This window comes from Melanerpes formicivorus, unplaced genomic scaffold (genome assembly GCF_026170545.1).
Source record: "Melanerpes formicivorus ecotype bairdi unplaced genomic scaffold, bMelFor1.0.p_v2 SCAF_20, whole genome shotgun sequence".
NCBI classification, from domain to species: domain Eukaryota; kingdom Metazoa; phylum Chordata; class Aves; order Piciformes; family Picidae; genus Melanerpes; species Melanerpes formicivorus.
Window position 1 is genome coordinate 8,021,884 of NW_027142372.1, and position 19,323 is coordinate 8,041,206.

The following is a 19,323-nucleotide window of genomic DNA, read 5'->3' on the forward strand; positions in this document are numbered from 1 at the left end:
GAACGGACTTCATTTCTTGGTGGTGCCACAGGCAAGCCTCTTTTGGACATGTTTATGCTGGAACAGACTCCACTTACTCAATGCTCTTACTATCATGATTTACATTTACATAAACAGGTTATTTTATTTCATTTTGGATTTACTATTATGGTCCTGGGACAGATACACTGAAGTACAAAATGTGAACTACAAGTGGATTTAGAGGCAGTGCTACAGAATGAATTTTAACATTTTCTGTCATGCAAAACTTGGGGGGAAAAGTCTCTGTAGTAGGATGTGGCATCCTATTCATTGGGCTAAATGCCTTATTCACTTCCCCTTGATAAAGCAGAATAGACTCATAAGAAGTTACTTCCCCCCATAAATAACCTGGCAATGTGTGATCCAACTGGTATCCGAAGACACTTACCTATTGTGAAGCACATCTTATCAGACACCTTCCCTCCTTACCAGTGCTGGCCAACCCAGAGTGGGGCTGCTGCTGCAGAGAGCTTGCTAGTGAACATTGCAGCTCATGCAGAAATGGGACTGGGCACATGGCTTGGGATAGAACTGTACTGACCTAACATTGGATTAATGTAATACTCCTGGAATTAGGACAAAATGGATTAGAGTGGAATTTGTATCACTCTGTGTTATATCTGGTGAGTATTTAGTTAGAATTATTGCAGAAAAGTTAATGCACCATGCTTTGCTTTTTTTTTTTTTTTTGTGCAGTCCCTTCTAGGCATATTTAGAAAAGAGCTCCCACACTGAGCCACGCAGAAAGTGAAACACCATTAATACTGACTTGGCTAGCTAAAAAGCCTCAGAACTGGTATAATAATAAGATGCTTTTGCCCAAAAGCAAAACTTCAGTCATTTGACAAACTTTTAAAGTAGAAAAAACAGATAACCTAGAAACCTGTCATGCTTGCATGCAGCACATTGCATGGCTGCTGAATAGCAACTAAAAAGATTGCAGGTTTAAACTCAAAATTTACTGAGGTAGAACTTGAGTCCTCCTGTGCTTCAAGTTCACAGTAGATCTTTCTACAGTATTGAATGTAACGATCCAAGAGAAAACAAATAGTAGAAAGGAAGTGAATTGAAAGTTTCATTCATCCATTTCCTAGACATTACAGTTTGCAGGTGTTTGACAAACATTTGTTAGGATTATGGGTAACATAGCACTAATCTTAAGGCTTTGCTACCATACAACCTAACTAGAATACAATGAGCAATAAGAATATTGGTAAATAATACCCTTTTGCTGCTCTGGCAAGTATACAGTCAGCATTAGTGTATTATATGTACTATATATATACTATATATTATGCTGTATTATAATACAGCATTACTGATGGCTTACTACAATTTGATGTATTTTAATTTACATTTTATAATACAATTTTCAAAGATCAATGTCAATCTAGAAGTCTTTACTTTTTCTGTATCCTCAAAACTTGAAACACACTTGTTGCCTAATACACTGTTTCACTATGTTGAACAATAACTCTGAGGTATAGCTACTTCGTGATACAGGATTATTTTTTTAACTTAACGTTGCTCTAGTCTCTGACAAAAAGAGGATATCTGTGATACTTCGCAATTATTACTGTATTTTAGGTGTCATCACTAGAATAATGGGCAAAACGGCATCGCATTTGTCTTCTCTAAGTAATCCTAGAGGATCAAAGCAGAGGGGGTGTCTGCCACTCCGTTTTTCTCTAGTTATGTACTCAAGTACTTTTCAGTCCAGCGGGACAGTACGACCGAGGACACCCGTTGCTCCCGCCTGCTTGAAGGCAAACCGCCCACGGGGACACAGCGCAGGAGGCGCAGAAGCGCTTCATGGGATCGAGCCGCCCATCATCACCGCCAGCCCTGCTGACTCGATTTTCCCAGTCCGGGGCAGCCCAGGGAAGGTGCTAGCCCTTGCCCGCTGCAAGCCCGTCTTTTCACATTTAAACTTTCAAAACTCCATTCGGGGTGGGGAGGGACAAGTTTCAGACTTAGGCGACTTTGCCTGTCTCTGCTTTCGCAAACGACTTTCCCCCCGCCGGACCTTTTCTCGCAGAACCCGCCAGCAGAAGTCCAAAGCGCCAGCAAACCCCACCGAGGCATGTGCCGCCCCGCACCCCGCCGCAAGGCGCGGACAGGCCGCCCCAACCGCAGCCCGGCCCCGGTTCTCAGCCCGCCCACTCCCCAGGGCCCGCAGCTCCTCCCCGCGCGGGCTTCCCCGGTCGGGCGGCGGCTGCCTGCCCGCTGGCGCGCCCCTGCCCGCGCCGAGCTCCGCGCTCCGGCTGCCGCAACCCCTCCGTTCTGCCTGAGAGCGGCCAAAAAAAGACCGCCCTCACCCCCGCCCTTTCCCCTCCTCGCGGCGGTGCCCGAGCGGTTCCGCTCAGGCAGCGCCGGTAGAAGAAGCCGCCGCCCCGCTGCAGCAGCCTGCGGCCCTCGGAGCGCCGACAGGTATCGGCCCCGTCAGGGTGGACGCGGAGGGGAAGGGGAGGAGGCGGGTGGACAGTGTAGCCGCTGCCAAGCAGGCCGCGCAGGCCGCGGGGAGCCGCGCTGCTGGGGGCTGGAAGGTGGCGCTGTGCAGAGCTACTCGCGGCCTTCTGGGCCCGCCCCAGCCGCTGGGGGTGCCCCAGACCCGGCCCTCCAGCCTCCCCTTCCTGCTTTTGCCCACCCCTTGCCGCTGTTTCCCTCTCCTCGTCGGTCCGCGGAGCGTCAGGCGGTCTCGCAAGTAGCCGCCCTCTCGTCTCCCCCACTGTGTACCGCCGCGATCGAGGGCCTCTGCCCGGGCTCTCCATCGTGCCCCCCGAGCCTGGCCTGCAGCCGCAGAGCCTTGCTTTGCCGCACCTCACCTCAGGCATCGGTGCGGACTAAGGCGGGCCGTTCCCTTCCCGGCATCCTGTCGAGGCTTTCCCCGAATGTGGCAGGCAAAACCGTTCCCTTCGGCGTAAGGCACTGAGGACAGCTGGCTGAGATTGCAAAATGGAAAAAAAAAAAAAAAAAAAAAAAAAAAAGAGTGTAGTTACAATGACCATCTTGCCTGTGTAACTTAATTAATAGGATTGCTACACACCGGCATTTAAAGACGACTTGGATATATGCTCACACATTTACCTGCCAAGGCACGTGGGAAAGCGATAAGGCTAACGCCCTGTAAAAGCTTTAAAACAACAAAGTTGTGCATTTGAGGCATTATCATTAGCGGTCAGTTACAGCAGTGGTAACATAAATATTAGTGTTTGTGCTCTGGGAATGGTAGCAGATTTTTGCATTCAAGATGGGACATCACTTGATTTCAAGATGAAGAATGGCAGATTGAGGCAGTTTTGTGCATGGACCAAGCATACAGAGCAGAGGACACCTGGCAGCTGATAGGACTGCTGTTCTTCATCTTTTATATTATTCTCAAATTTTATGGTCCTTTAAGAGTATAAAACATTAAGGATATTTTTAATGCTGTCTCTCTAGTTGCTTTTTTTATAGCACATGTTCTCTGGCATGATTTTTGCAACTTACGCCCCCCCCTTTTTCAGGGTTTCCTGAAAGCCAAGATTTAAAACCTGGCTTTCTTTTTTGGGTGCCCAACTGAAATACCCTGGAAAGACTAATTTTTCTTTGAAGGGCTTACACTTTTTCAAAGAATTGAAACGTGGTATGAATTTTGAGTCAAGGTGAGGGCAGTCAAAATAGTCATTCTGAAAACCTGGATAAGAATATGTGTAATAGTGAACTTAGGGCTTTACAAGTTTAAGATAATGTTTTTATACTTTTCAATTGCATTGTGTTGTAAAAACTTTTTAAGTCTTGCATTTTTGTAAGCTGCACTTCAAGTACAACGCAGTTCTGTAAATTAAGTTCTCTGATGGCAGTAAAACAAAATTCTGTTTTCTGATACTTCATACAGTATTAAGTGAATGTTTGGGTAGAAAGATGCATTGCTTATTTGTGTCCATTTAGGAGTCAGACTGAAAAATAATGAATTAAAGTGACTGACATCATGACAACCGTAAGGCAGAGAAGGGTTGGAAAAGGCACAGAACCAGCTGAGGACCAGCCTTCAGAGGAGAAGAATGTGAAGCCTGATGGGAAGATTCTGTCTGGTGGGTAAATGACAAGGATTGTAACGTTATGGCTTTTTAGGAGTGTTTATAGCTTCAGGTATCTATGTTAAGCACTGGTTAGAGCTAGGTATGTACCAAATACATTTTCATACTTAAACATCTGTCACCAAAATTAATTGGACGAGATGGAGGACATGCAGATCGCTGCATGCCAATCTCATCTCTGGTTTAAAATAGTAATTTTAATTGGTGATATTTTTTTCTCAGTTTAGCATCTGTGACACACTTCCAGGTTTCATATAGCTGTCGCAGGTTCTTAAATCCTGGTTCACATCACTGGTAACATAAAAGGAATTGAAGACCTCTGAGGAGTCGAAGCTAAATATAAGCAGATTGCATGTTGAATCTGAATTTAACTGCAAACCTTGTTTTTAACTATAGGACAGACTACATAAATAAATCTAAAAGTGAGACATTGTGTCTTAATTTGAAAATCTGTTTAAGTCACAAAATACACCATTTTGTTTTAGAAATTATATCTTTAGAATTGGCAAAATTTTTTGAGTTTTGGTTTTATAATTAACTTATTCTAAGGGATGTTTTGATCAAAATTTGAAATGTTTCTATGTAACAACATTAAAAAAGAATAATAAACAAATAGGAATGTAAGTGCACAATACATGGAACTGCCTAGAAATTTCTTTCCCATCACTTTGTATAATCTTACCCTGGTGACAACAGGAGGTCATCCTCAAGTCAAAGCATGACACCATTAGCAAAGGCTGCTTTGGCTGCTGTTCAGTCTCTTTGTAAGACTTAATGGGACTTCTGAAACTTCAGTGTTGTGTTTCACAAAAAAAAACAAAACACAAACCTTGAGAAAACAGGCATCATTTGTAAGACATTTGAAGAAGATTTTAGTTTCTTAACTTTGTGATCTAACAGTCATCTTGTATTTCTATAATTAAAATATATGCCCTGGAGGATGTTCCAATTCATATTTATAAATTAGATATGGTATTTATCTAGATTTATATAGGACCATGGTGTTCTTAAACCATAGCTATGTTTTACCAATTAAGGAATGGCTTACTTCACTTTACATGTAAATGATATGTGAGAAAATGAAAAATACATCTACATGAAGACCTTTTAAAACCAAATGTTGTGTTACTTACGGAATGTGAACTGTAATAGCACAGGCAATGTATAAATGTGTTTCCAAAATGCCTTCAAGTTATGCCTTTCACAATTACAGAGTGAAATATTTTTCTTCAAGATCATGCAGGTAGAAAGTTGTGGAACATACTATCGGTAACTGTTGGTGGAATTGCTGCCGTCTCTCTTGGACTTCTCACGTCTGTTTATGTTGCTACACTGCATGAAAATGACCTGTGGTTTTCCAATATTAAGGTAAATATCATTTTCATAGTTTGATCAGTGCTTTCACAGAACATTAACATGAATTTAAATTGAAAATTCATTTCTTTATGTATTTGTCCTGTAGCTTACTCAAAAGCATGGAGTGAGTTTGGGTTTGTTTTTGAAAGCTGTGCTTCAATTCCTTCTACACTAAATTCTTGTTCATTTCTATAAATACTTTTTCCTGGTTACTCTCTAAAAGCGTTGCTGCGCAGCTTCTGCTTGAGTTGTGGCTATGGTTCTTCCAACTATCAATCATTATCTAAAATAGAATTACTGTATGTTGTTCTATAGTCATTTTTTCTTTTATCCAATGCCAAACAAAAGCAGTTAAAATAAACAATGTGCAAAATCCTGGCATGCATTTATTTTATGATATTTATACTCTGTTCATGCAATACAGTTCAGGCACAGTCTCTTACTATTTTTACATATATATATAATTTATGATAAACATGCAAAAAAAAAATCAGACATTCACCAATATAGACCAAACAAACATTATGGGAGAATTTTCATTCCCAAGATCCAGGACTGACTAGTTTTTTCCTAGAATCATTCCATGGGAGAATGCAGCAGTACACATATCTAAATTTAACCAGAGAAAAGAATCAGGTGAGTCATTTTCCTTTTAGATGCAAAAAATTCACTCTATTAGGTCTATGTGTTATGTTATTTAGAGTACATTTAGGTGGAACATTTTCATTGCAGTAAGTCTTTCCTATACTGCACATTTTTTATGTCCTAAAAATATTTACATACCTGTGATGAAAATAATTGTCACTTACTCAAACAATTTGTTGTATTATGCATATAATACTGTTTTGTACACAACTGTCATCTTCTTTTGAATACATAGGTAGATTGTGTATATATATTGAAGATAGGTTTGCCAGAAGCAAGTATTGACCAATTCCACAGTTACTGTATGTTTTGGCATGCAAACAAGCCTGTATGGCATTGTATGGACATAACATACAGCATTTTTACTCTGTTGAACTGATAGAGAGGGACAGAAATTTCACTGAGAAGCAAGTCTGTAGTTAAGTTGTCCCCCACTGGATGGCATGCTCATTTTACATGATCATTTCTTCTCATTTTAAGTATACTAGAATGCCATTAGATATCAAATCTGAAATAAAACCCTCAAGATACTTTCAGTCTGGATTTGATTGTCCCTGTAGTTCTTACTTCATCCACATGAGTTGATATGATAATTTGTAACATTGAAACATGAGCAGTTTCAGCCAGTTTGATGGAAAGATTCTAAAAAGCATTAAGTTCATCTACCAGCAGGTTAAAGGAGGTGCAAAGATTCTCTGATCTCACTTTATAATGCCACCAGAGAATTCATACAGCCACCATGCCAATTTTAAACTGCTAACATCAGAAAAAGTTTTAATTGGAGATTACACTTAGCAGAGATAAAATAACCAGTTGTTACACAGCCAAGAGGCTCCATGCACACTCCCATTTTTTGGAGCTGTGTGTTCCATGAGTGTATACTGTGTTTTGCATGTACACACTCTCAATTTATATTTTGTCTAAGGCTATCTTCCCACATAGAACGCTGTAGCTCTGATTTGATTGACTAGATAAAGGCAGTTTATTTCGTAAACACGTCCCAAGTGAGATTCCAAGGTGCTCATAGCTTTGCGCTCAAATAATTTTTACAGCATGAGCTCAAACAAGTATCCCCTGCAGCCTATGTGCAAATACAAAGAAGGCTGGGGATGAGTGAAGTCTGATCAAATTTTCTGCAGTTGTCTGCCAAGTCAGAATTGGACTATGCTTTCACTTTGACAAAGCTTTCTGAGGTTTTACTGTTTTCTTACCAATGTTCATATCAGAACATTTAACTAAGCAGAGGAAGAATACATACATGGATGAGATAAAGTTTAAACAAAACTGGGTTTGGAGTAGTATGGGAAGTGAAGACTGAATCTGAAAAGCCAGTGAAATTTCCTGTGAAGCAGAGGCTAAACAGCACACCTTAACATCTGTAAAACAATATATAAATATCTCTATGCCTGTGTGTATCAGTGGATGCAGTAGTATCTCTAGGTGCATGGACATGTTTTCCACCATTTCTGAATTGGTTAATCTCCCAATATATACAATAAAGTACAAGAATAAAATACACTAGGGAACAACCTGAGATCCTCAAAATTATTATGAAAATAAATAGATTTTTTTCTTTTACTGTCTACCATTTTATAGTTTCACCAAAATATATTTTGCATCAATTGACTGCATTTTCTTAAACAAAAAAAAACTAGAGTATTATTTTAACGTGTGCCACAGCCCTCATTCACAGAATGGATGACTGTAGTCTGCTCCTTGTCACACAATTATTACATGCTTTGCTTGACAAAATGCAGAGGTTATTTTGTTTATATTAAAAGAAATGGCAGCAATGCTAATACACACTGTTTTGTTAACCCCCATGCCTATGAACCACAGCAGTGCATCACCACAGCAGTGCATCACCACAGCAGTGCATCACCACAGCAGTGCATCAAACAGAAAAGAAAATAAATTCTAAATAAGTTATATTTCCATGCATTTTAAATTAGTAACTTCAATTATTCTGAACTGGTTGTAGAGTTCATTTTGGGGGATTTTATGTTACTAAACTCTCATATAAAAATTCTATAGCAGTAAATTATTCTCCTGATTTTTTTTCCTGTCTTTCAATAAGCTATGATTAGTCACATAGTAAGAATTCATACACAAAAGTGTATGCAGACCACTACTTTAATATGGTGAGACATTATGGGAGACTTGATTGTCATTTTTTATTTTACATGAACCCTCATGTTGTCTTTGCATGTCAGCAGAAGAAGGTCTGCAATGTTTATCTGACTAGGACAAAGGTTTTTACATACACCATTTCAATACAAAAGGTAGAGGTTTTTGTTCTGAAGACACCGTTGACATACAAGCATCATGGTTGCCTAGTTGCAGACTTGTGCAGTTTGCCAAATGTATTCAGTCTTAAAAAATGCAAGGATGAAGCATTCATTGTGCAAAGTCATGATTCTTAACTTACAAATAATTGAACTCACAAATTGCCTATACACTTGTAGTGATTACCTTTCTGTAATTTCAATTGCAATTCATGGAAAGTCAGTTCAGTCTTGGGTGTCTTCCAGCAAAGGCTCACCCAACTAGAAAAAACTCTTCTGTGATTATCACACCATTTTGTGCTATTTTGAATGTGGCTTTCAATAGTGCATTGATTTCAGCTGTTGCAGTATGTGTGAATCTTGTTCTTGTTTGCTAATGACTATGCCTACTAGTATAAATTTGCCATGGTCTTTAAAGAGAGATGTAATACTGTTCCTTATCAGAAAAACTGAAAATGCAGATCTTCAAGAGTGTTTTCTACTGTGAAAGAGGTACATGATTCATATTCTTTTTTTATTCCAAGACTTTCTGAAAGAGATACTAGGAAAAAAAAATGAAAATGCAGAATACTGCATCACATAATATCAGAACCAGTGTTTGTGTACACTTCGATCAGGGATCACAAAAGGTTATAATCACTCCCCTTGTCCAAACAATTTTGAAGAAAAAAGTTTGGATCTCTTCTCTTGCATTAGAACAACAAAGATTTCTGTTTGTGGTGGTGCCAGCCAAAACAGATTTCTTAGCCAAAAATCCCTTCACTGTTTTCAGAAAACTTACTGCGCTATACATATAAAACGGCAGGCTCTTCTCAGTAATTGACTGCTCAGGTATAGAATCTTACAGGTACAGAATCTTCTATGAAAGTAAGAAAATTTGGAATGAGAGGAGAATTGTTTCACCACACCTGTCAGCTGTCTTATTGCTTGTTCAGATGCAGACTGAAGAAACCTTGATCAGAAAAGTTACTAGTCCCTCGTGTTTTGTTTTGAACACTTAGTTTTATTAGGCTACTACTGCATAGATTGAAATCATATGGACCTCTATACATATCCTGGAGGATCACGTTCTTCTTTTCCTTGGAAGAGTGATAACTTCTTTGTTAAACACTCACAAATTGAATATACAGAAAGATAAACGTGTGCTGTTACTGTGACTACCCATGAGTCTGTATGTTTTTATTGACTTAGAATACCAGGAAAAGTATAAAGTGCTGCAGAACTGGAAAAGTATTGAGAGTGAATAAAACAGATGTTATCTTAGCATGAAACAGATGTAAAACTCACTAGTGTTTGTCTCATAAAGCAGAGCATGTGGTTGAATACAGCTGGTGCCAGGATTACAAATTAATCACGTTTGAATGCATTTTTGCTAATTAGATCCCCCTCTGTGACTACTCTCTCCCCCTTAATAAATTCCAAATGTTAACATGCCTCTTTTTTTTTTTTTTTTTTTGGTATGAGCTCTTAGAATCAACCACTTTTTGGTATTAGAAAACTTCAGTAGTGATGAATTTGAAACTAGAGTTCATTCAAAATCCAGCATTTGCATTTTGCTAAGTGTGTGGGTTTTAGTATTTGGTGCCAATGTCAGTTTCTTCTGCTGATATTATAATGATTTGTGTGTTGTAGAGCAGCTGGAGAGTTTATTTGTGAACTTATATTGAATCAGATGCAGTTTTATCTGCTGATTTTTCTCAGACCAGAACTAATACTGGTTTAGTTTGTCAACAGTTGACTTCAATAAAACAAGATAATATTCCATACTGGGCAGCAGAGGAGAGAAGAACATGATATTTTATGTAGCTTTATGTTAGCTTTGATACAGTGTTGATTCTGTTCCAGCAAATGAGATGGGATTCTATAAGAAAGATGAAAGTCTTGGGATGCTGTACAAGATTGCATTAATCTCACTGAAATCTCTTTGGCTTGCTTACACCACATGCAGGAATCCCACTGAGTTTTCAAATGCGTATCAAAGCCTTTTCTAACTTACTGCATATCAGAGATAAGAAAGGATGTTTTTATGTAAACTGCTAAAAAGATCACTAATACCAAAACAATATTTTTGTAAGATGTCCATTATTTCTTTTCATATTGGTTGTTCATGTACTATTTCCTTTAAATGTGGTTCCCCAAGGTTCTGAATGTGTTAACTATCACTGGGTCTTCACAACTGATGAGTTTACAAAGGAGGTGAATTCCAAAAGCAAAGATCCTGCACTGGCAGCAGTTTTCTGTAGAAGAGCTTGTGTATCTTACTAGATCCCTCCTGCTTCAATAACAGTCTGGAAAGAGGCATAATTTGAAGTGTACCTAATCATTGTAATAAATGTATCTATATGCAAATAATTTAAATGTTTTAAAATTTAAAATAACTTTACCAGGACCTAAAAACAAGTTAAAAATTCCCTTTCCTTTAACTTGCAATTTAAGTATGAGAGTGATGAGCAGCTGGCTTCCTGCAAGAAACAGCATCAATCAAGGGGGCAGCAGTATACCCTGCCAACTGAAATCTCAGAGTGGCATTATGGTGCAGTCCCAAGTACAGCACATCAAATTAATTGAGCCTTTAGGTGGCAAAGCCAGGGAACATTATAGCATATCTGCATCTGGAAGAAAAGGTTAAATGTATGCAGCAGTTTTGAAGTCCAGCTGTTGGCCATGGCATCTATCTAAACATTGAATATTACAAAAAAGAAAAAATATCCAAAATGTTTCATAACAGCATATCAGAATCACAAAAAGCATTTACTAGTAAACAGAGGCATTGACTTCTCAGCCATTTGCCTCTCACCCTGATTTGTCTATATATTTTACCTATGTTTGAAGTAAGTGGCATAGAATGCATGAAGCCTAAGAGTCAAGCTACTGTATATAGGGCAATTTCCCTGGTGCAGCAAGAGTATGAGTTGAAAGCAGCTTTGCATGATTGTGAAAAAAACAATGGAGTGAATTTACTATTGAACTCTCACTTTCAGGAAGTTGAAAGAGAAATTTCGTTCAGAACAGAATGTGGACTTTATTATTCCTACTACAAGCAGATGATTCAGGCTTCATCCATCCAGCAAGGTATTGTAAACTGTACAGTAAGTTTTACTTTATGTTGCCAGCTGAGTAGTATTTTTTCAAATATAGTTGAGAACAAGGAACGCTGTAACTGTGAAAGATAGTGTAACAATTGTGCTGGAGACATTTACTCTGTTTATATGCTAGGGAGCCACACCCTTATGTTCTGATGAGGATAATCACTTTGAGGGACAGCTTTGGTATCTCTAAGGTTTCAGCCATGCTGATTTTTTTGGTATATTACTTTAATTTATATTCTTACCTTGTTTAATGTGAATCAGGTATTATTTGTAAGAGAGGAGGTTTTTTTGTTGGGGTTTTTTCATTGCTGTATGCCTGGACAGCAATTTACACAATAATCAGGTTCCCAGAAAATTATATATGATGATGGAGTTTTCAGAACCAGGCTCATGTTTTCTAGATACTTAACTATTCCTTCCTAGCAATTTTGCTTATACTATGCATTTGTTGATATTAGCATCACCTGTGTTGTAAGTAGTGACAAGAGTGGTTCTCAAGATCCAGTATATACCACAGATTCTATGCTAGGAATGTAAGCGTAAAATCAAATGGGTTTACATTACTAAATATATAATAATTGAGTTAGTACTCTGAGCCATATTTGAACCAGGGAAATTTAAGACTTCAGAAGGCCATGTTGATTCAGAGGATAATATGTTCTGAATCGTTGTCTCAAAGTTTGCAGGTTTTGATGAGAGATCCTAAAATACCTTTGAAAAAGTTATTCACTGTTCAAATGAAGACAGAGGGGAAAATGACAATCTCCTATTTCAATTTCTCTTTATCGTTAAGGTTTACATGGTTTAGTATATGACAATAAAACTGAATCTGTGAGGACAATTAACATACTTGAAAGAATGAATGTTTACCAGGAGGTGTTTCTCAGCATTCTGTATAGGATTCTTCCAATTCAGGTAGGCATTTATTTATGGCTTTAGATTGTAAGTGCGTTATGAAGATTGCTCAGTGAATCGTAGCTCCCTTTTTTAGTTATTTTCTGAAGTATTTCTGATACCTTTTTAATTTGCAAGAGCAAAATATAATTCATGCTAAGTATAATCCCCCTCATGAGTGTTTTATGTCAACATCAGTATTCTTGTGTTTTACAGCAATACCTAGAGCCCGTTTATTTTTATATCTACACTTTGTTTGGACTTCAGGCAGTTTATGTCATTGCTCTGTATGTAACAAGCTGGCTTCTTAGTGGAACGTGGCTTTCAGGGTTGTTGGCAGCTTGCTGGTACATTACAAACAGGTGAGTGAGATTAACTATTTAATCTTTCTAATCTTTACCTCATGTCAAAGGTAAGGCAGTAAACTTTCAAATGTACAACTAATTGGACAAAAGTGAAGCTATAATGTCTTTGTCCAGATTAGCCAGAAAATGGTGGGAAAGTTAATAATACAAAATTTATAATTTGGCTTAAATTGGTCTCTCAAAGTAGACAATGTCTTTCAGATGTGTCTGGATCTCCAGGTGACCTACCCTTTCTTCTCCAGCCTAGGATCCCTTAGATGTTAAACACACCTATTTATATGCTCTTCAGGCCTTTCCTCACTGCCCCACACTCAGCCTCCAGAGGTTCCTTCAACAGCCCAAGATTGTGATAAATTCAGTTTCCCTGTTCCCTTATTCCTAAGGCTCATAGAAAAGTTGAGCTGCTCTAGTGTTTCATCACTTGAAGAATTCTCAATTTACAGAGAAAAATAAAATAACTGGCTCTAGGCCAGCAGCTTGCTGGCATGAAGCTAAAGCTGGTGACAGCCATAACTTAATAAAGAAAGTAAGAGTACAGTGTCAGTTCTATCAAAACTGTTTGATAAAATGTTTCTTTCTCCTAAGATGAAAGTGATTTAAAAAATACATGCAATGTGTGCATGTTTATGTCATGAGGTCATCTTTTCTATTTACAGCATTCTTGGAGCAAATGTGGTTTTTCCATCTTTCTAATAATTCCTGAACAATGGAAGCTTGTTATGCCTTATGCAAGTAGGATATAAATACATGAGATGAATTTAGATAAAGACTTTCTGTCCAGATGAAGTGCATCTGAGTCTACTGAGTAACTCCATTTTAAACTTTTTTTTTTTCATCCAGCTAAGCCTTCTTCAGATGTGTTCCATGTTAAGAAACATTTTATCTATACAAGAATAAAGGTGGTTTTTTTAACACCTTTTTTTTTTATATATATAAACTTTTGAGCTAGGTTTTGTAGATTACTACTCTTTGAGTAACTTTTTACTAACTTTAGCCACTTTTAATCTTAGAACATTAAAAAACCACCAGAATTTCCTAAACACTTTAGCAGATTCAAATCCAATGCCCTGGGATCACAGTGAAGAAATAAATTCCTTTTTTATATATGTTTTTTACCAGCCAAAAAAAAAAAGTGAAGTGAAGTACAATTACCTTGTGGCATGCAAAATACATGCTGGATCTTGGGAGTGGTTTTGTTTTGGGATAAGTTTTTTCATTTTTTAATTACCCAATCTGTGCTTCCTAAGTAAGATTTAATCCATTGTTGAGGTTATTTAGCAGTAAATGGAGGTAAAGTCAGCATTTGGCGTACAGAAAAAATGTGTGACTTGCCTGGCTCTGAGAAAACACCATGAAGGTTCTGCAAGTTGAAGGAACTAGACTGTAGAGCCTCTGTTTTTATCAATAAGTAGTTAAAGTGCCACAAAGATTCCTGTCATTGCAACCTCTCTGTCACCAAGTCGGTGTTTGTTTTATATTTACGGCTCTCCATTTGTTTTGTACAGAATAGATACTACAAGAGTAGAATTCACCATCCCTTTAAGAGAGAACTGGGCACTACCATTCTTTGCTGTTCAGATAGCAGCCATTACATACCTACTCAGAGCTCATATACAGCCTGTTCAAGAAGTGAGTATTTTTAGTAAGCATGACACAGTAAAATCAATATCCAAAACCAGTCTATAAAACTTGGGACAAAATACTTAGTAAGCATTTACAGCAGTAAAGGTGTACACACACAAGTCACTTGGAATGTTGAAAACGATAAAATGAGCCTTCTGTTAATTTACCACAGTACTGTGTATTTAAGAAAGGGTAAGAGACTAACAGAAAATGGGCAGTAGAAAAGCTTGTGAAGCATTAAGGATTAAGAGGTTTCTTTTGATTTCATTTGTTTTACAAATACCAGGCATCTTATAAGAATAAAAGGAAATTGGTGATACAGTTTCTTTCACAAACAGCTCCTAAATCATTACCCCATAATTTCTTCAAACAACTGCCATTAATAGTATTGTATAACACATATTGCATCTATGGGCTGAAATTATTTGAGATTTCACCATTTTCTTGCAAGTGGTATTAGAATAGTAAAATGCAGTATAAAAATATGTAACTAAAGTTCATTATCCTCCCAGCAGTTGTTGCAATTAGAAAACTCACATTAATGTTTTTAATAATTATTTAAAATAAAACTATGTTAAAGTGGGTTTTGGTTGGTTTTGATGTGAGTTTTCTGTAGTTTGGGGTTTTCTGGGTTGGTTTTGTGGTGGTGGTTTGTTGGGTTGTTTTTAATGAAGGAAGGTATAAACTTAAATATAACTTCTTTCCCTCCTTCCAGAAATTGACACTTGTGGCTGTGTTCATGGCAACATTTCTCTTTAGCCTGACTTGGCAATTTAATCAGTTTATGATGCTGATACAAGCATTGGCATTATTCATACTGGACTGTTTTGATATGCTGCCCACAGCAAAGGTGAGAATGTATTTGGAAATAAAGCTAACAGTTTTGGAGGTATTTTACTAACCAGTGTAAATTTAACAGAAATTTTACTGCATATAATGCTGATACTTTGTGCTTTTAAGTAATTACAGTGTATATGCCACAACTATCAAAATGAATAACCAAAACCCCACCATTTCTGATTTTTTCTCAAATGATCTTATTTCAGTTTCTGTAATTTATTTCCTATTGTGCAATTTTTGTCTCGTTTAGTTCAGACAGGTACGTTTTGACACTATTAAGGAACTGCTTTTAAATACCACCATAACAGTTGATCTAATAACACAGTTAAGCATGCCCCCTGGAAATGGCCAGGAAAAAAACAACCATAAGAAGTCTTTGGCTAAGCTGAAATTACAACAGGGTATCTTTCATACATTGAAATTCACAGCAAAATAAGAACATTGTCAATGCTGTGTTGCTGAACTGAATGAGCCAAAATAAAATGGGTGTTACTAAGGAGATAAGGGATTACCTACAGTCAATCATAGAAAACAGAAGATGTTTTCACCTTCTATAGGACATTTCTAAATTCAATGTCACTGGGAAATTCTACTGAGAAGATTTTTAGCTCTTGTAAAAGCTTATAGTAGTTGAAAAAGTTCTAACTTTACTTAAGGAAGGTTACAGGAGGATGAAGATTAATTCACATTAATATCATTTTAAATTTGATGCAGACTTGAGTATCAGTAATTGTATTAATTCAACTGAAAATTACTATGGTGGCTGCATACACTAATAAATGTTTAACAGTTTCTGAGTTCCAGTTAGCAATTACTGTGACCAATCAGCTATCTTAAGAGTTGGCAAATTACAAGCTTCATCCTGAATTATACTAAAATGGACTTAATGCACCATTCTTATTCCATATTAATTTTCAAAAAATTCTTACTTAAAACTGTTGGAGTTTGTTGGACCATTTAAAACTGACTTGCACCACTACTGTCATACAATTTTAAACTTAAGGTCTTTGTGCAAGGTAATACTTTTATGTTGTGGTACCAGTGGTATCAGAAAAAGAAATGGTTTTTAGTGTTGCCATTCAGTTGAGCATTTGTAGTAGATCAGTGTAGCTCAAAAAGGGCTACTGTAAAAGTTACAGAAGTCAGATAGTGTTTGATTGCTGAACTGCAATGAGCTGTAATGCTTTCACTAGCCATAAAGATATTAGAGAGGGTACAGAACTTCCTCAGGTGGCTCAGTTGGTAGCGCATCAGAGCCTTAATGGGAGTGAGTTCAAGCCTGCAGTGGGCAGTAGTGTCCTCCCTACTCTAGTCATGAGGTCTGTGGTGACAGGTTGGACTCCATGATCTTTGAGGTCTCTTCCAACCTTAGGAATACTAAACAAAGAAACATGTCTTTGACAAAGGAAAATAAATAACCATCTTCCAAATATTAATTAATATTTTCCTCTGCACTTGTTTAACTTAATCTGCTTTATTCTAGTATCAGACTTCTCTAGGCATAAAACAGGTATAAAATATTAATCTAACTCATTCAGGACATAAATGTACAAAGGATATAGCAGTGTCTGAGTGTAATGATTTAGTGAAAGGTGATGCATTTTTGTAAAAATTACTGATGTTTAAATAAATTATAAAACATACTCAAAGAAAAGTAGCTATGATTATGAAGTTTTGTAGGCATAAAATCTCATTATTGTTACAGGTTACATGGCTCTATGTCATTCAGATTTCTGGATTGCTGCTAGTCTGTGTCCTACAGTTCTTTAATTCTATGATTCTTGGATCATTACTTATAAGTTTTAATACTTCTGTCTTGATAGCAAGGACAATCCAGGTAGGTACCAAAATATTTGTGTAGTACGAAATAAAGAGTGTGATGTGTGGAGATAAGTAGTTTATATGCATTATAATCCACAATTACTAATACTAATTAGAGGAATTACTATAGCATAAAGCAACGAAAACATTGCATGATCAAATAATGAATTTAATTACACTAACTACAACATAACCAAGCATAGCAGACACCATAATTCTGTGATTGCTGTTAACATTTATGACTGTGCAAGCTGCAGTTAGACAATGTCTGCACCTATTCCAAGTTGTCTGTAGGCAGCCAAAGAACTGTTGTTGTATCTTTAGCTTTGAACTGGAAAATTGTTCAAAATCAATTGCCACATGGAACCAGAAGACATTTTTGCCACATTGAGGTGGAGAGTGTTGGAAAACAACCACAGTTGAATTGGGTGCCAGCAGTTGTATAAATATAACAGGGCTGCTCTGAAGGAAGGCCATTTGGCTAGTTATAAAACTCTGAGAGATCAATATGCTGGGGAGCTCTCTTGTTTTGTGGAAGAAATAGATCTTTATCCTGATACTTGGTGATGTATACATTTTTGCTTACATGAATCTTAATCCAGATTTCATCCTTATCAGGCCTATCAGATGAGCAATTTCACATAGTCTGCATTGCTTTTGTTCCACATTTACTGAAATGCCAATATTTTGTACCAAGTACATGAAAAAAGTACTGAAATATTAATATTTTCTTCTTTGTAGAAAAATCTAAAAAGGGGCAGCTTGCTCAATAGGCTTGGGAAGCTTATCCTCCATGTGCTGTTAGTCTTGTGCTTGACTCTTACAATAAATAAATTCATCAAGGTAAGTAAATAATTTGTATTGTAGAACTTCCATATGTATTATGTTACAAGCTACTTTTTAATCATTTACAGTAAGATTAAATAAAATTGCAATGAGGTTTCACTGCATTTCAGAGACTGCAGTTTTAGTCTCTTCAAGAGATCTGTATCAACAGATTAAAATTTACTACATGGGGAAATTAAAAGTTTCATAGTAAGATATGATAAGTCATTAAACTAAAAAATACAGCTAAAGCTAACTTGTCCTGGATAATACTTATCAGTAAGTAGGAAACTAAACCTAAAAGATATGATAAAAAGTAACTAACTTGCCCTTTGGACTACAAGACCATAATTACAAGCTGAATGATTATTGGATTGCAGAGTACCCTATCTGAGTAAGTCTGTGTTGCTTCACAGTTTCATTTCATAGAATCATAGGATCAATAAGGTTATAAAAGACCTCAAAGATCATCATGTCCAACCTGTCACCCAAGACCTCATGACTACTGGACTATGGCACCAAGTGCCATGTCCAATCCCCTCTTGAACACCTCCAGGGATGGTGACTCCACCACCTCCCTGGGCAGCCCATTCCAATGGCTAACAACTCTCTCTGTGAAGAACTTTCTCCTCACCTTTAAATGATTAAAAAAACCTGTTTATTGTGGGAAGCTTAGTTTTCTGCTACTTAAAACACTATTTCCTTTGTTTTTTTTCCCCTTCACAGAAAATTCTTAATCTTGAGTCAGATGAACATATATTCAAATTCCTGAAAGCAAAATTTGGATTTGGGGCAACAAGGTATGACTTAGCTGTAATTCTATTTTTTTTTATGACTTCATTAAATGAAGCCTGTAGGTTGATTCTCACCTAAAATTGTGGTGATGAATCATATATTTTTACTTCACATTCATGTCATACATTTTCCTTTATAATAATCTGTGCAACAGTGGGTTTATAATTGCTTGGGGAAAAAAAAGAAAACGTTGGTCCTTGTTTGCATCTAGCTGTGAAATGCACAATGACAAAGATTTATTTTACTTTTTCTTTCAGAGATTTTGATGCCAACCTGTATCTTTGTGAAGAAGCTTTTGGGTTACTACCTTTAAATACTTTTTCAAGACTCTCAGATACATTACTTTTTTATGTCTACGTATTTGTTCTGTTCCTTATGACAATAGGAGCTGTAATTGTTGCCTTCCAGAATCTCAGGTAAAAAAAGTGTTTTTAAAATAATTCACTTTTTTAATCTGTTTTCTCTTGTTCAGTAGTCTAAGGACCTGACAGTTGAATAGAGCAGCACAGACTATTGCTTTCCACAAGTACTGAGGAAACAGTAGGACATATTATAGAGAGATCAGGCAAAGCCCAACAAAACAGTGAAGTCTTCACTCTCATCAGAAGCCCTGTAAGAATAGCTGCTTCAAGGCTTTATGCTTTCCTGTAAACAATTTTATCCCATTCTAAAAACATGCCATTTA

General features: G+C 37.1%; 1 protein-coding gene and 1 long non-coding RNA gene across 3 annotated transcripts in view; one reads left to right on the plus strand and one right to left on the minus strand.

The window, feature by feature from the left end:
• LOC137447268 (uncharacterized) overlaps positions 1-3,010 on the minus strand; it is a 77,018-nt gene extending 74,008 nt beyond the window's left edge. The window contains exon 1 of the long non-coding RNA XR_010988840.1: positions 2,847-3,010. This is a non-coding gene — a long non-coding RNA (uncharacterized lncRNA). The remainder of the gene's footprint in view (positions 1-2,846) is intronic.
• DPY19L3 (dpy-19 like C-mannosyltransferase 3) overlaps positions 2,226-19,323 on the plus strand; it is a 34,299-nt gene continuing 17,201 nt past the window's right edge. For both annotated transcript variants that reach the window (XR_010988839.1, XM_068150641.1), the window contains exons 1-12: positions 2,226-2,451; positions 3,952-4,094; positions 5,335-5,468; positions 11,368-11,458; positions 12,269-12,390; positions 12,586-12,731; positions 14,240-14,363; positions 15,073-15,207; positions 16,903-17,034; positions 17,760-17,861; positions 18,570-18,643; positions 18,896-19,054. Coding sequence is in view for 1 of the 2 variants with exons in the window: in XM_068150641.1 (XP_068006742.1) it covers positions 3,992-4,094; positions 5,335-5,468; positions 11,368-11,458; positions 12,269-12,390; positions 12,586-12,731; positions 14,240-14,363; positions 15,073-15,207; positions 16,903-17,034; positions 17,760-17,861; positions 18,570-18,643; positions 18,896-19,054 (1,322 nt within the window). In the remaining variant the exon portion in view is untranslated. The remainder of the gene's footprint in view (positions 2,452-3,951; positions 4,095-5,334; positions 5,469-11,367; positions 11,459-12,268; positions 12,391-12,585; positions 12,732-14,239; positions 14,364-15,072; positions 15,208-16,902; positions 17,035-17,759; positions 17,862-18,569; positions 18,644-18,895; positions 19,055-19,323) is intronic.